This window comes from Rhincodon typus, chromosome 2 (assembly GCF_021869965.1).
Source record: "Rhincodon typus isolate 14 chromosome 2, sRhiTyp1.1, whole genome shotgun sequence".
NCBI lineage: Eukaryota > Metazoa > Chordata > Chondrichthyes > Orectolobiformes > Rhincodontidae > Rhincodon > Rhincodon typus.
Window position 1 is genome coordinate 922,129 of NC_063333.1, and position 17,543 is coordinate 939,671.

At 42.8% G+C, this 17,543-nt stretch overlaps 1 protein-coding gene across 1 annotated transcript in view; it reads left to right on the forward strand.

The window, feature by feature from the left end:
* The window catches only part of LOC109917993 (protein FAM83H-like), an 88,018-nt gene that overhangs the window by 16,077 nt on the left and 54,398 nt on the right, over positions 1 to 17,543 (forward strand). The window contains exons 2-4 of the mRNA XM_048617420.1: positions 4,215 to 4,684; positions 11,612 to 11,776; positions 11,952 to 12,070. Coding sequence (XP_048473377.1) covers positions 4,238 to 4,684; positions 11,612 to 11,776; positions 11,952 to 12,070 — 731 coding nt within the window. The 5' untranslated portion in view covers positions 4,215 to 4,237. The remainder of the gene's footprint in view (positions 1 to 4,214; positions 4,685 to 11,611; positions 11,777 to 11,951; positions 12,071 to 17,543) is intronic.

Here is a 17,543-nt window from a genome sequence, read left to right on the forward strand (position 1 = left end):
CTGCAGCTTATCTATGTCCCTCTGTAACCTGCAACATCCTTCCGCACAATCCACAACTCCACCGACTTTAGTGTCATCGTCAGCTTTTATAGATGCACCATAGAAAGCATTCTATCCGGGTGTGTAATGGCCTGGTATGGCAACTGCTCTGCCCAGGACTGTAAGAAACTACAGAAAGTTGTGTGCACAGCCCAGACCATAACACAAGGTAACCTCCCATCCATTTACACTTCTTGTTGCTGCAGAAAGCAGGCAGGAGGGACTAGTTTAGTTTGGAATTATGTTCAGCATGGACTGGTTGACCCAAAGAGTCTGTTTCCATGCTGTGTGACTGGATGGCTAGAACATCAAAGGCACCTCCCACCCTGCTAATGCTCTCTTCCATTAGGCACAAAATACAGAAACTTGAACACGCATCAACAGGTTCAAGATCAGCTTCTTCCTTGCTGTTATTAGACTGCTGAATGGACCTCTCGAATTTCAAACCCAATGTTGATCTTGCTTTATACACTTCCAGTGCAGCAGTAACCTTGCATGTCTCACTCTGTCTAAGCGCCCTATGATCTGTATGCCCTTGTTTGCTATGATCTACCTGTACTGGTCTCAAAACAAAACTTTTTACTGCATGTAGGTAAACTTGACTATTAGTAAATCAAATCAGCACACTTCTGCCAACAAAAAAAACTATTTGTTCGCCAAAAAGCTGTGCAATCTATCCCTTAGCCAATCAAATACCCAATTTACCACCACCTCCTTTATCATTAACTTCTATTATCCAAAGAGGACACTTTATCAAATGCCTTTCTCGAGAACTGTCGATGACTATAAAAAGTGAAGAAGCACACTTAAGAGGGACGTCAGAAGAGCAAAAAGAGGATGTGAGATGGATGTGGCAGATAAAGTTAAAGATAATCCCAAGAGGTTCTATAGTTATATGAAGAGTAAAAGAGTGGCTAGGGAGAGAATCGGTCCCCTTAAAAATCAGCATGGCCATCTGTGTGTGGAGCCACAGAAGATGGGGGAGATTTTTAATGAATATTTCTCCTCAGTGTTTACTGAGAAGACAATTATGGATGCTAAGGAAATAAAGGAGGATGATTTGGACTGTATACACATTACCAGAGAGGAGGTATTTGCAACCTTAAAGTGCATTAAGGTGGATAAATCCCCTGGGCCTGATTAGATCCATCCTTGAACATTGTGGGAGGCTAGAGAAGAAATTCCAGAGGCCCTTGCAGAGATTTTTGCTTCTTCTTTAGCCACTGGTAAAGTTCCAGAAGACTGGAGGGTAGCTAATGTTGTTCCGTTTTTTACGAAAGGTAGCAAAGATAAGCCAGGGAACTACAGGCCAGTGAGCTTGATATCAGTGGTAGGCAACTTATTGGAGAAGATACTGAGGGACAGGATCAACTAACATTTGGATAGTCAAGGTCTGATTACAGATAGCATGAATTTGTGCACGGGAAGTCATGTCTGACAAATCTTTTGGGGTTTTTCGAAGAGGTAACCAAGTGTAGAACAGTGGATGTTGTCTATGGACTTTAGTAAGGCCTTTGATAAGGTCCCACATAGCAGGCTAGTCATGAAGGTTAAGTTGCATGGGATCCAAGGACAGCTAGCTGATTGGATTCAAAACTGGCTGGATGGTAGGAAGCAGAGGGTGATGGTTGAAGGTTGTTTCTCGAACTGGAGGCCTGTGACTAGTGGTGTGCCACAGGGGTCGGTGCTGGGACCTTTGTTATTTGTAATTTACATAAATAATCTGAATGTGAATGTCCAAGGCATGATTAGTAAGTTTGCAGATGATACAAAATTAGGAGGCATCATTGATAGCGAGGAAGGTTATCAAAAATTACAGAGGAATCTTGATCAGTTGGGGAAGCGGGCTGAGGATTGGCAAATGCGATTCAATACAGATAAGTGTGAGGTGCTGCACTTTGGAAAGTCAAACCAAGGTAGGACTTATACAGTAAATGGTAAGGTCCTGAGGAAAAGAGGAACCTAGGAGTACAAGTACATAGTTCTTTGAAAGTGGCATCACAGGTAGACAGGGTGGTGAAGAAGGCATTTAGCATACTGGCCTTTATCGGTTGAGGCATTGAGTATAGGAGTTGGGACGTTATGTTACAGTTGTACAAGTCATTGGTGAGGCCACACTTGGAGATTTGTGTACAGTTTTGGTCACCCTGTTATAGGAAAGACATAGTTAAACCTGGAAGTGTGCAAAGAAGATTTATGAGGATATTGCCAGGACTAGTAGGCCTGAGTTACAGTGGAGAGGTTGGCCAGGATAGGACTTTATTCCTTGAAAGGTAAGAGATTGAGGGTGACCTTACTGAGGTGTATAAAATCATGACCGACTTAGATAGGATAAAGCATATTGTCTTTTACCTAGGGATGGGGAATTGAAAACTAGAGGCCATAATTTTAAGGTGAGAGGGGAAAGATTTAAGAAGGACCTGAGGGGCAACGTCTTCACGCAGAAAGTAGTGCTTATATGGAATAGGCTGCCAAAGAAAGTACTTGAGGCAGGTCCAACAGCAACATTTTAACAAAAAATTTGAATAGGTACATGGATGGGAAGGGTTTAGAGGGATATGGAGCAAATGCGGGCAACTGGAACTAGCTGAGTGGGCACCATGGTTAGCATGGACCAGTTTGGGCCGAAGGGCCTGTTTCCATGCTGTATTATGCTACTGTATACTTCACATACACAACACATACTGCATTACCAACATAAATCCTATTTCAGCAATTGTGATTCTTGGAGTCCTAGGTATTTGTAGCATAGAAGGAAGCCATTATGCCCATTGTGTCCCTGTCAGTCATCAAAGATCTGATTTACACCAAACTCATTTTTAGATCCCTGGAAGCTTTGGCAAAACAAATGAATATCTAAATACTGCTTCAATGTTAGGAGAATTTCTGACCCAACCACCCTTTCAGGCAGTAAGTTCCAGATTCCCACCATCCTCTGGGTGAAAAAAAAACTTGCTCCTCAACTCTCCGCCTTCTACCTCATACCTTAAATCTATGTCCTCTGGTTATTGATCTCTCTACAAATGGGCAAACTGCCTTCCTGTCCTGCCTATTTCTGCTCCTAATAATCTTACACACCACTATCAAGTCCCCAATCAATTTTGCCTGCTCCAAGGAAGACTACCCCAGCCTATCCACAGCATTTACGGGAGGTGATGACCTAGTGGTATTCTGCCATGGTAGATGGTGGTATTTGAATTCAATAAAAATCTGGTCTGATGACCATGAATGGATTGTCAGAAAAACCTATCTAGTTCTTTAATGTCCTAGCCAGCGACTCCCATATCCCATGACTGAATTAAAACAACTTCTCCCTTCTGTCCATATAGCCTCTTTTGATGAAGAAGGGTCTAGGCCCAAAATGTCAGCTTTCCTGCTCCTCTGATGCTGCTTGGCCTGCTGTGTTCATCCAGCTCTATACCTTGTTATCGTAGCCTGTTTTGATGATCCTTCCAAGATAGATCATCCCTCCTCACTGCGAGACTTGATTCTTTGATCAATATTGTGACACCGCTTTCCTCTTCTATTCCCTTTCTGTCTCATCTGAATGCCCTATAACCAGGAATGTTGAGCTAGCAATTATGCCCATCTTTCTGCCAAGTCTCAGTTATAACCATGATATCATACATATCACATGCCTATTTGTGCCGTCAGCTCATCTGTCTTACTCCAGCTTCTTGCATTAAAATGTATTCCAAATAACCTTGCTAAACTCCCTTTTTTTTCTTTCCTAGCCTGCATTTCATCTCCCTTTGAGGCTCACTTAATTGCTTTTTAACTTCTAATTCCATCTCAGCCTCTCTCCCATCTGAAATACTGGTCAGAATCCCATCCCTCTGAAAATCTTGTTTAAATTTCCCCAGCAACATTCACAAATCTCTCTGCAAGGATGTTGATCTCCTTTCAGGTCAGAATCAATGTATCCAACTCTTATTTTAATCACATTAACTTCTATCTTTTAGTTGTTAGCCATTTCTCTAACCTAAAACAATACACTTACGGTTTCCTTTGGGTTTTGTAATGATTTCCAAAATCTTCTATTTTCTGTTAATGCTCTCAGCCCCCTAACCCCATATCTAAATCAATGACAAACATAGGCAGCAATATTTTGGTAAGTGTTACTAATTCAGGTCTGTGTGTTTGTGTTTATGATTAATACCGACTTATGTATGCAGGTTGCAGCAGCAGTGATTGTGACATGGCACACCGTTCTCAGTCTTCGACCTTGGGTGATGTAGATAATGATCCCAATAATGTCCCACCTCACTACAAGGAGTATTACCGCATTGCCATTGATATACTCGCTGAGGAGGGAATTGATGCTTACTACCGCTTCCTGGCAGAAGAGAAAGAGGTGGATTTTCTCAGCAGCACTGAGATTGAGCACATTAATAAGCACCTGAAGAAACCTGTGGTATTTTTCGATGAGCTTCAGTTTGTTGTAGGTGACTGTGATGAATCAGACTCATCGGGGACCTATTGGCCAGTTCACACTGACATTGCTGCGCCTGCACTAGATCTAGGCTGGCCGAATATTCACATGTGCAGGGGACCCTCTGATGTTACTATCTTTGTGCATCCACCAGCGCCTGACACACTCAGCATCAAGGAGGAAGTCAGGAGACTCATCAGGTCAGCTACCCAGGTAAGGAGATTCATGATCTGAACAACTAGCTGTCCCTTATATCATTTTGTATCCATTTTGTCATTTTTCCTTTAGTCTAATTGGCTATGATTTTGCAAATAAGTCTATCATATAATTTAGTAAATCCTTTTTCAAGTTCCTTATATAAATGAACTGGACTACTCTCATGAACCCTCTGTATAACTTCATCACAGCATTTATGTTAGTCAGCATTATGCCCAGACCTCAGGTGAAATTCCCCAATTCATTACAGCTCCAGACTAGATATCCCAAATAGTTAAGCCACTGGGTGAGGACAGATGAACTGGCTCCCTTTCTTCATTCATACAATCCCTTGGTTGGTTGCAACAAGGTTAATTTAAAAATGGATCTCTACTGTTGGCAAAGCATTGACACAGGGATTGATAAAAAGAGAGAAAATAAGTGTACAGGAGTAAGCTTATGGGGAACATGCAAACTCATTGTAAAACCTTCTATCGATATGCAAAGAGAAAAGATTAGTTAAGACAAAACTAGGAATGTGGTATGAGTACAGTAAGAAGCAGGGCAAGTTCTGCTGAAGAGTCACTGGCCTCGAAATGTTAAGTTTTTTTCTCCCACAGATGCAGATGACACAAAGCTGAATAGAAGTCATGGCTTATCTGATGATCCTCAACTCCATTTCCCTGCCTTGCCTTATCCCCATAACCCTTGATTCCATAACTAATTTAAAAATCTGTATCTCAGCCTTGAATATAATTAATTACCTTGCCTCGACAACCCTCTGTGATAAAGAATTCCGCAGATTCATTACCCTCTAAGAGAAGAAATTCCTCCTCATCTCTATCTTAAATGTGGGACCACTTATTCTGAGATTATACCCTTTGGTCCTGGACTCTCCCATAACCTTTCTACATCTACTTTGTCAAGTCCACAAGAATCTTGTATGTTTCAGTAACATTCCTCATTCTTCTAAGGTAGACAAACAGGAGGCTGGAAGAACACAGCAAGCCAGGCAGCATCTGGAGGAAAGGAGAAGTCAATGTTTTGGGTATTACCCTTCTTCAGGACTGGATGTGAAGATGGGGGTTGGTGGAGGGTATCGGAATAGTGGTGATAGCAGTAGTAGTAGGAGGAGGTACAACCTGGTTGGTCCACTATTCCCCTACCCTCCCCACACCTGAACCTCCCCCAAAACCCCACATCCAGTTCTGAATAAGGGTAATACGCAAAACGTTGACTTCTCCTTTCCTGCAGATGCTGCCTGGCTTGCTGTGTTCTTCCAGCCTCTCATTTGTCTACCCTGGATTCCAGCATCTGCAGTTTTTTTTTGTCTCACGCCTTATTCTTCTATTCTTTTTAAATGAGTACAGGCCGTACTCAGTCATAGAGTATCAGAGTTATACTCTATGTACTCAAACTCTCTTCATAAGGAAACCCCTCTACATCAGGGATCAACTTAGTGAAAAGTCTGTGGACTGTCTCCAATGCCAGTATATTTTTCCTTAGATAACGTTCCTGAAATGATTCACAGTATTCAGCTATGGTGTGATTAGTGCCTTGTATACTTTTATGCCCCATTCCCTTTGAAATAAAGGCCAATATTCCACTTTCTTTCCCTATTACCCGCTGAACTTTGATGTTAGCTTTTTGTAATTCATACACTAGATACTCCAAATTCCTCTGTATTGTAACTCCCTGCACTCCTTCTCTATGTACATAATAATCAGCTCCTCGATTCTTCCTGCCAAAACATCACATTTTCCCACAATTATTTTCCATCTGCCAAATATTTGCCCACTCAGCCTGTCTATATCGCTCGATTAATTCTTTGTGTCACCCTCACCATTTGCCTTCACACCAATTTTTGTTGTAGAGTCATACAGCACGGAAAAAGACTCTTCAGTCCAACTCGGCCATGCTGACTGACATCCCAATCTAACCCAGTCCCATTTGCCAGCATTTGGTCCATTCCTCTAAACCCTTCCTATTCATGTACCCATCCAGATACCTTTCAAATGTTGTAACGGTACCTGCCTCTACCACTTCCTCTAGCAGCTCGTTCCATACATGTACGACCCTCTGCATGAAAATGTTACCTGTCAGGTCATTTTTAAATCTTTCCCCCTCTTACTTTAAAAATATGCTCTCTTTTTCCTAGGGTGAGAAAACTAGACTTTGGGTATTCACCCTATCCACGCCCTTCATGATTGTATAAACCTCTAAAAGGTCACCCCTCAGCCTCAATGCTCTAGGGAAAAAGCCCCAACCTATTCAGCTTCTCCCTATAGCTCAAACTCTTTTCTGCACCCTCTCAAGTTTAACAACATTTTTCCAATAGAAGGTCGACCAGAATTGTATCCAGTATTCCAAAAGTAGTCTTGCCAATATCCTGTACAGCCACAACATGACATTGCACCTCCTATAGTCAATGTACTATCATCCGCAAACTAGGCAATAGTTCATTCACTTTGGTCATCCATGTCATTAACATGTATTGTAAGTAATTGTGGCCACAGCACTAATTCCTGTGGCGCTCCATTAGTTACAGGTTGCCATCCTGAAAATGTCCTTTTATTCCTGACTTTCTGTCTTCTATTAGTTACCTACCCTCTCTCCGTGCTAATATTGTACGTCCAACACCATAGGCTGTAATTAAGTAGCTTTATGTATCAAATGCCTTTTGGAAATGCAAAAATGTAAGACCTACCCATTCTTCTTTATTTATCCTGCTTGTTACCTCCTTGAAGAACTGTAGTAAATTTGTTACATATGATTTAGATTATGTATTTCTAAATGCACTGCTTATGACATCCTTTCATAGTAGATTCTAACAACTGAGGCTTAACCTGTTTTGTTTTTGTCCCCCTCCCTTTTTAAATAAAGGTGTTACACTGGACGTTTTCCAATCCTCTGGAATCTTCCGGATTCTAAGGATTCCTGGAAGATTACTACCAGTGCATCCATTATCTCTGCAGCCACACTCCCTTTAAAATCCTAAGAAAAAATCTATCAGGCCCTATTAATCAGGGAACCCATTGATCTTTAGACCCATTTGTTTCTCAATTGCTTTTTCTCTAATGATAGTTATTGTGTTTATTTCCTATACCACTTTAGCCACTTGTTTATTAGCATTTAAAAACATTAAATAGTATCCTCTACAGCGAAGACTCCTCTGCATTTTCTTGTTCCCCAGTATCATTTTCCCAGCCTCATTCTCCAAGGGGATTATGTTTACTTTGGCTTCTCTCTTCCTTTTGTTATGTATGTAAAGAAGCTTTTGCTGTCTGTTTTTATGTTACTTGCTAGTTTGACCTCAGTTTATTTTCTCCCTCTTTATTATTTTTGGTCATCATTTGTTGGCTGTCAAATTTTTTCCAATCCTTCGGCTTAACATTAATCTTTGCCACATTGTACGTTCTTTTTCTTACAGTTTAAATCTATCCCTGGCTTCCCTGGTTAACCATGATCAGATTATCCCTTTCTTAGAAACCTCCTTGCTCATTAGGATATATCTTTAACAATTAGCTTAGGCGAATGAGTGGCTGCTAACAGGAACTAATGGTGGCTAACAATGGGTGGTCTGTAATAGCAGACCATATGATAACAAGGTCTGGTGTGTAGGGGTAAGGACATGGGAAAAGGTGCCTCAAACTCTAAAATTGTTGAACTCAATATTGAGTCCAGAAGGCTGTCAAGATCCCAAGTGGAAAATGAGGTGCTATTCTTCCAGCTCGTACTGATGCCAACTTCAATAAGGAGATCGCCGAAATGTCCACCTTCTTTCTCGATCAACACCGTCGTTGATACAGCCACCGGCCAGGTCCAACCCATCTCCCACATATCAGCCCTCACCTTTCACTTCCCTCCCATAACTGCGATAGGATCCCCTCTTTCGTCACCTACCATACCACCGGCATCCACATCCAGAGGATCATTAGCCACCATTTCTGCCACCTCCAGCAGGATGCTAGCACCAGGCATTATTGCCCTTTAGGGAAGCAAACTGCCATCCTTACCTGGTCTGGCCTACATGTGACTGCAGACCCACAGCAATGTGGTTGGCTCATAATTGCCCTCTGAGCGATTAGAGATGGACAATAAATGCTGGCCTAGCCAGCGATGACCTCATCCCATGAACAAATAAAGGATATAAAACCCACATTCCTCTCTCCTCCCTTGTCAGCCTTTTAGGAAGGACCATTCCCTCTGGAACACCCTGGTCCATTCCACATTGGTGATCATCACTCCTAGGAACTTGATGCTCTCGACAACCTCCACCTCAACTCCATTGATGAAGTGGGGGGCATGTCCTCCTCCTTGCTTTCTGAAGTCGATCAGCTTTTTAGCTTTGCTGACATTGAGGGAGAGATTGTTATCATTACACAATGCCATCGAGCACTCTCTTTCCTGTATTCTGTCTTGTCATTCTTTGATATCTGGCCTCCCACGGTGGTGTCATCAGCGAACTTTCAAAAGGACAGACAGGACAGCGTGGCGCAGTAGCTTTATTAGTATGATTTGGAGCAAGTACAAAATCAAGAAATGATCTTGGATCAAGTGGTATGGAATCCATATGGGCGAAAGTAAGAAATAACAAGGGGAGTAATCTATAGGACCCCTAACATGTCTGTTCCGTAACAGAGAGAAACACACGCAATGTACCTCAACAATTACCGCCCGGTGGCTCTGACCTCTGTAATTATGAAGTGATTCGAAAGGTTAGACACAGCTGATATCAGTTCTAGCCTCCGTAGCCCTACATTCATCACTGGGACATCTGGATAATAAGGATGCTTATGTCAGGCTCCTACTTATTGGCCCCAGGTCCGCCTTCAACACTATAATTCCAACAAAACTATCTCAAAACTCTGAGACCATGGCCTTGGCTCTGCCTTCTTCAACTGGATCCTTGACTTCCTAAGCCACAGACCGCAATCCGTAAAGATAGGCTACAGCACCTGCTTCATGACAATCCTGAACACCAACACCCTGCAAAGAAGCATACTCAGCCCCTACTGTTCTCTCATAACTGTGGGGCCAAATTACAGCCTGACATAGGTATCCTTATTACCCAGATGTTCCAGGGATGAGTGTAGGACTATGGTGATGGCACTTGCCATGGACCTTTTGCGCCAGTAGGAAAATTGCAAGGGTTTGAGGCAGGCTGGCAGACTAGAGTTGATATGAGCCATGAGTAACCTTCGAATCACTTCATAATTATAGAGGTCAGAGCCACCGGGTGGTAGTTGTTGAGGCATGTTGCGTCCGTTTACCTCTGTTACAGAAGGGGTCCAAGATTCTACTCTCACCAGTGTCGTCTTCCCCTTGTTATTTCTTTCTTTCGCCCATGTGGATTCTGTACCACCTGATCCAAGATCACTTCTTGATTTTGTAGTTGCTCCAATTCATATAAAGCTACTGAACCACACTTTCCTATATGTCCTTTTGAAAACTTTCATACCTTCTGAATATTTAGTTCCCAACTTTGATCTCCTTGTAACCATATCTCTATAAAGGCGATAAGATTATATCCATTAACTTCTATTTGTACCACAAATTTGCAAAGATGCTTTATTCAAGGCCGAGATAGCTTGGTTTTTTGACCAGTAAGGGAAAGAAACATTATTGGACAAGAGCAGGAGTGTGGCATTGAGGATTATCGGATCAGCTATGATTTCATGAAGTAGCAGAGAAGACTTGATGGGCCAAATGGACTACTTCTCCAGACTTTTATGAAGTGAATTCTCTGCTAATTACCCTTAAATTTTTCCACATCCTGCTGTTCAACTGACTGCCAGGATGTTGCTGTGGTTAATCCTATCTCCTTAATCAGATTCATAGAACTGTACAGCACAGAAACAGATCCTTCAGTCCAATTCATCCATGCCAACCAGATATCCGAAATTAATCTGGTCCCATTTGCCAGCATTTGGCCCATATCCCTCTAAACCCTTCCTATTCATATAGCCATTCAAATGCTTTTTAAATGTTCTAATTGTACCCACCTCTTCCACTTCCTCTGGCAGCTCATTCCTTACATGCACACCTTCTGTGTGGAAAAAGTTGCCTGTTAGGTCCCTTTTAAATCTTTCCTCCCTCACCTTAAACCTATGCCCTCTAGTTCTGGACTCCCCCACCCTGGGAAGAGACCTTGGCTACTCACCCTATCCATGCCCCTCATGATTTTATAAACCTCTATAAGGTTACTCTTCATCTTCCGACGCTCCAGGGAATATAACCCAGCCTATTCAGCCTCCCCCTATAGCTCAAAACCTCCAACTCTGGCAACATCCTCACAAATCTTTTCTGAACCCTTTCAAGTTTCTCCCCGTGGCATGGGGAGGCAATAGCCTAAGGGTATTGTCACTGGATTGTTAACCCAGAGACACAGATAATGCTTTCGGGACCCGGGTTCGAATCGTACCACGGCAGACGGTGGAATTTGAATTCAATAAATATCTGGAATTAAGAGTCTAATGGTGACTATGTATCCAGTGTTGATTGTCAGGAAAAAAACCCATCTGGCTCACTAATGTCCTTTAGGGAAGGAAACTTCCCTCCTTACCCGGTCTGAACTAAATGTGACTCCAGACCCACGGCAAAATGGTTGACTCTTAACTGCCCTCAGTTAGGGATGGGGAATAAATGCTGCCTGGCCAGCGATGCCCTCATCCCATGAATTAATAAAAGAAAAACGCTTTCACAAGATCCTTTCTGTAGAGTTGAACAGTGATATAGCATTTGCAAGCATTTCCATTTCACTGTCCCGATAGCAAATACCTCTAAATCATGGAACAGTTTTACACTGACTCTGTACGGTTAATTTCTTATTCATTCTGTTATACAATTTAACCCTTCACCATCCGGCACTGTGGTTTTGCCAACATGCTGCTGTGGAATGTTGAATTGATCTTATGTTTTGGGTTTGTGTTCGTCCCTCTGCAGGTTATTGCGATTGTAATGGATATTTTTACTGACATTGACCTGTTTGCTGAGGTATTGGAGGCTGCAAATCGTGGGGTTCCAGTGTACCTTCTATTGGATGAACTGTTGTCTCATCACTTTCTGGACATGGTCAAGAAATGTCAAGTGAATCTGAGCCACATACATGTAAGAACCTTTTCACCTCCATAATCCCAAGAGGTCCTATAGCTATATTAAGAGTGAAAGGGTGGCTAGGAAGAGAATAGGTCCCCTTAAAGCTCAGCATGGCCATCTATGTGTGAAGCCACAGGAGATGGGGGAGATTTTTAATGAATATTTCTCCTAAGTGTTTACTGAGGAGAGAATCATGGATGCTAGGGAAATAACGGAAACAAGTGAGGATGTTTTGGACCATGTACGTATTACCAGAGAGGAGGTGTTTGCAGCCTTAAAGCACATTAAAGCCCTGGGCCTGATCAGGTCCATCCTCAAACATTATGGGAGATTGGGGAAGAAATTCCAGAGGCCCTAGCAGAGATTTTTGCTTTATCTTTAGTCGCTGGTGAAGTTCCAGAAGATTGGAGGGTGGCTAACGTTGTTCCATTGTTTCTGAAAGGTAGCAAAGACAAGCCAGGGAACTACAGGCCAGTGAGCCTGACATTATTGGTTGGCAAGTGTTTGGAGAAGATACTGAGGGACAGGATCAACCAACGTTTGGATAGTCAGGGTCTGATCAGGGTTGTTATCATAGATTTGTCTGCAGGAAGTCATGTCTGACAAATCTGAGTTTTTCAAAGAGGTTACCAAGAGGATAGATGAGGGTAGGGCAGTGGATGTTGTCGACATGGACTTTAGGCAGTCCAGTTATGAAAGTTGGGTCACGTGGGATCCAGGGAGAGCTAGCTAATTGGATTCAAAATTGGTTCGATGATAGAAGGCAGAGGGTGATGGTTTGAGGTTGTTTTTCGGATTGGAGGCCAGTAACTAGTGGTGTGCCACAGGGGTTGGTGCTGGGATCTTTGTTATTTGTAATTTACATAAATGATCTAGATGTGAATGTACAAGGTACGATTAGTAAGTTTGCAGATGATGCAAAATTATCATTGAAAGCGAAGAAGGTTATTAAAGATTAAAGAGGGATCTTGATCATATGGTGAAAGGGGCTGAGGATTGACAAATGCAATTCAATACAGATAAGTGTGAGGTGTTGCACTTTGGAAAGTCAATCCATGGTAAGACTTATACAGTAAATGGTAAGGTCCTGAGGAGTGTTGTGGAACAGAGGGACCTAGGAGTACAAGTACATAGTTCCCTGAAAGCAGCGTCACAGGTGGTCAGGGTTTTGAAGAAGGCATTTAGCATGCTGGCCTTCATTGGTTGAGGCATTGAGTATGGGAGGTGGGACACTATATTACAGTTGTATAAGTTGTTGGTGAGGCTGCACTTGGAGTCTTATATACAGTTTTGGTCACCCTGTTATAGGAAAGACATAGTTAAACTGGAGAGTGCACAAAGAAGGTTTATGAGGATGTTGCTAGGACTAGTAGCCTGAGGTATAGGGACAAGTTGGTCAGAATAGGACTTTATTCCTTGGAACATAAGAGAGAGGGGTGACCTTATTGAGGTGTATAAAGTCATGAGGGGCATGGATAGGATGAATGCATATAGTCTTTTTCCCAGGTATGGTGAATTGAAAACTAGACGGCATAGGTTTAAGGTGAGAGGGGAAAGATTTAAGAAGAACCTGAGGGGCAATGTCTTCACACAGAGAGTGGTGCATATATGGAATGGGCTGCCAGAGAAAGTGATTGAGGCAGGTACAATAACAACATTTAAAAAACATTTGGATAAGTACATGGATCAGAAGGGTTTAGAGGGATATGGACCAAATGTGGGCAATTGGAACTAGCTCAGTGGGCAGCATGGACCAGTTTGGTTCGAAGGGCTTGTTTCCATGCTGTATTAATCTATGACTCTATCGGGTTGACCATGAAGGTCAGGAGGAGCTGTTTAAGTTTGAGCAATTGGATGATCACTAGTTTAGATATTGACACTTCATCCTTTGAATCAAACCTCAAGTAAATCTGTTATTGACATTTAAGTCCCCTAATTGCTAGCTGAATGTGAGGCTTTGTGTGAAGTCTTTCTGTTCCTGCAATGTCAGCGAATATTCTCGTGAAAACCCATACATCCTCTGCATTTGATGAATTTGCTAGGTCAATTATTGACACTTAACTCTTGAGCCGGCTGGCTGTGAAATCAGTTCTGTTTGTTCATCAGGTTTGGAGTCCAGGCTGAACTGCAGTGCAGGACTATCAGAGTGCTAGGTTGGAAGCGCTCGTCTCTGGATATTGAAAATTCCATTACACTGTTTTTGAAATGGCAGAGAGTGGACCCGATTTTTTTTTTTTTTTTTTTTTTTTTTTGGTATACCATCACTCCCTTGAACAAAACCATCAATATCAGATTAACAGGAATTGGCGATATTATTACTCTGTGCCTTCCTTAGGCACATTCCACTGTAGGACCACGTATAATTTGGCAAAAAAATGGGGGTATGTAAGAAGGATACTAAAATTGTCATCATAAGGGGATGGTGACTTTATTGGGGTTGTATGATAGGCCCCCAAAAAGTCAACGGAAATTAGAGGAACAATTATGCAGGCAAACTGGGGAGACTTGCAACAATATGGTTGTCATAGGACGGAATTTTCACTTTCTTAACATAAACTGGGACTGCCATTGTGCTAAGGACTTGGATGGGATGGAATTTGTTAAATGTGTTCAGGAAAGTTTCCTTAAGCAGTATATAAAGGGTCATACTCAGGAAGGGGCAAAACTCGACCTACTCTTGGGAAATAGAGCAGGACAGGTGACTGAGGTGACAGTGGGGGAGCACTTTGGGACCATGACCGTTGTTCTATTAATTTTAAAATAGTTATGGAGAAGGACAAAATTGGTCCACAGGTTCGAGTTCTAAATTGGGGCAAGGCAAATTTTGATGGAATTAGACAGGAGCTTGCAGGGGTTGATTGGAGCAGTTTGTTTGCAGGCAAAGAGACCTCTGGCAAATGGGAGGCCTTTAAAAATGTGGTAGCTAGAGTTCAAGGTCTGTGTGTCCCTGTGAGGGTGAAGGGCAAGGTTGGCAGGAATAGGGAACCCCAGATGAGAAGAGCTATTGAGGCGTTGACCAGAAAAGAGGAGGCATCTTGGCTCAGGAATAGGCAGCTGGGATCAAAGGAATCCCTGAAGGTATATAGAGGATACAGGAGTTTACTGAAGAAGGAAATCAGGAGGACGAAATGGGGGCACGAGATAGCTTTGGCTGAGAAGATTAGAGATTCTTTAAATATATTAATGAAAAAAGAATAACTAGAGAGAGAATAGGACCTCTCAAAGACCAATGTGGACATGTATGTGTGGAACCGCAAGAGATGGGTAAGGTCCTCCATGAATAATTCTCCTCTGTATTTACTGTGGAAAAAGACATGAAGATTTGGGAATCTGGGGAAGTTAGTGGCGATATCTTAGGAACAGCCCATATCATAAGGGAGGTGTTGCAACTATTAGACTGTATGAAGGTGGATAAATCTCCTGGTCCTGATCAGATATATCCAAGAACTCTGCAGAAGAAATATATAAATGATCTGGAGGAAGGTACAGATGGTCTGATTAGCAAGTTTGCAGATGACACTAAGATTGGTGGAGTAGCAGATAGTGAAGGGGACTGATGGAGAATGCAGCAGAATATAGAACATAGAACATTACAGCGCAGTACAGGCCCTTCGGCCCTCGATGTTGCACCGACCTGTGAAACCAATCTGAAGCCCATCTAACCTAAACTATTCCATTATCATCCATATGTTTATCCAATGACCATTTAAATGCCCTTAAAGTTGGCGAGTCTACTACTTTTGCAGGCAGGGCATTCCACGCCCTTACTACTCTCTGAGTAAAGAACCTACCTCTGACATCTGTCCTATATCTATCACCCCTCAATTTAAAGCTATGTCCCCTCATGCTAGCCATCACCATCCGAGGAAAAAGGCTCCCACTGTCCATCCTATCTAATCCTCTGATCACCTTGTATGTCTCTATTAAGTCACCTCTTAACCTTCTCTCTAACGAAAACAGCCTCAAGTCCCTCAGCCTTTCCTCGTAAGACCTTCCCTCCATACCAGGCAACATCCTGGTAAATCTCCTCTGCACCCTTTCCCATGCTTCCACATCCTTCCTATAATGCAGTGACCAGAACTGTACGCAATACTCCAAGTGCGGCCGCACCAGAGTTTTGTACAGCTTCAACATGACTTCATGGCTCCGAAACTCAATCCCTCTACCAATAAAACCTAACACACCGTACGCCTTCTTAACAACCCTATCAACCTGGGTGGCAACTTTCAGTGATCTATGCACATGGACACCAAGTTCTCTCTGCTCATCCACACTACCAAGAATCTTACCATTAGCCCAGTACTCTGTATTCCTGTTATTCCTTCCAAAGTGAATCACCTCACACTTTTCCGCATTAAACTCCATTTGCCACCTCTCAGCCCAGCTCTGCAGCTTATCTATGTCCCTCTGTAACCTGCAACATCCTTCCACACTATCCACAACACCACCGACTTTGGTGTCATCCGCAAATTTACTAACCCATCCTTCTACGCCCTCATCCAGGTCATTTATAAAAATGATAAACAGCAGTGGCCCCAAAACAGATCCTTGAGGTACACCACTAGTAACTGAACTCCAGGATGAACATTTCCCATCAACCACCACCCTCTATCTTCTTACAGCTAGCCAATTTCTGATCCAAACCGCTAAATCACCCTCAATCCCATGCCTCCGTATTTTCTGCAATATAGATAGATTGGAGAGTTGGGCAGAGAAATGGCAGATGGAGTTCAATACAGGCAAATGCGAGGTGATGCATTTTGGAAGATCCAATTCAAGAGCGAACTGTACGGTAAATGGAAAAGGCCTGGGGAAAATTGATGCACAGAGAGATCTGGGTGTTCAGGTCCATTGTACCCTGAAGGTGGCAACGCAGGTGGATAGAGTGGTCAAGAAGGCATACGGCATGCTTTCATTCATTTGGATGGGGTATTGAGTACAAGAGTTGGCAGGTCATGTTACAGTTGTATAGGACTTTGGTTCGACCACATTTGGAATACAGTTCTGGTCGCCACATTACCAAAAGGGTGTGGATACTTTGGAGAGGGTGCAGAGGAGGTTCACCAGGATGTTGCGTGGTATGGAGGGCGCTAGCTATGAAGAGAGGTTGAGTAGATTAGGATTATTTACATTAGAAAGACGGAGGTTGAGAGGGACCTGATTGAGGTCTACAAAATCATGAGAGGTATAGACAGGGTGGATAGCAAGAAGCTTTTTCCCAGAGTGGGGGACTCAATTACTAGGGGTCACAATTTCAAGGTGAGAGGGGAAAAGTTTAAGGGAGATATGCTTGGAAAGTTCTTTACGCAGAGGGTGGTGGGTGCCTGGAACGCGTTGCCAGCGGAGGTGGCAGAGACGGGCATGATAGCGTCATTTAAGATGTATCTAGACAGATACATGAATGGGCAGGGAGCAAAGGGATACAGATCCTTGGAAAATAGGCAACAGGTTTAGATAGAGGATCTGGATCGGCACAGGCTTGGAGGGCCGAAGGGCCTGTTCCTGTGCTGTAATTTTCTTTGTTCTTTGAAATTGCTGGGGCCCTGGCTGATATATTTGCATCATCGTTAGCCATGAATGCGGTCCTGGAAGACTGGACAGTAGCAAATGTTGTGCCCTTATTCAAAAAGGGCTGCAAAGAAAAATTTGGGAATTATCGACCAGTAAGCCTAACACCTGTGGAGGGTAAGTTAGTTGAGAAGAATTTGAGGGATAAGGTATACGTGCATTTGGAAAGAACGGATTTAATTAGGAATAGACAGGATGGCTTGGTGCATGG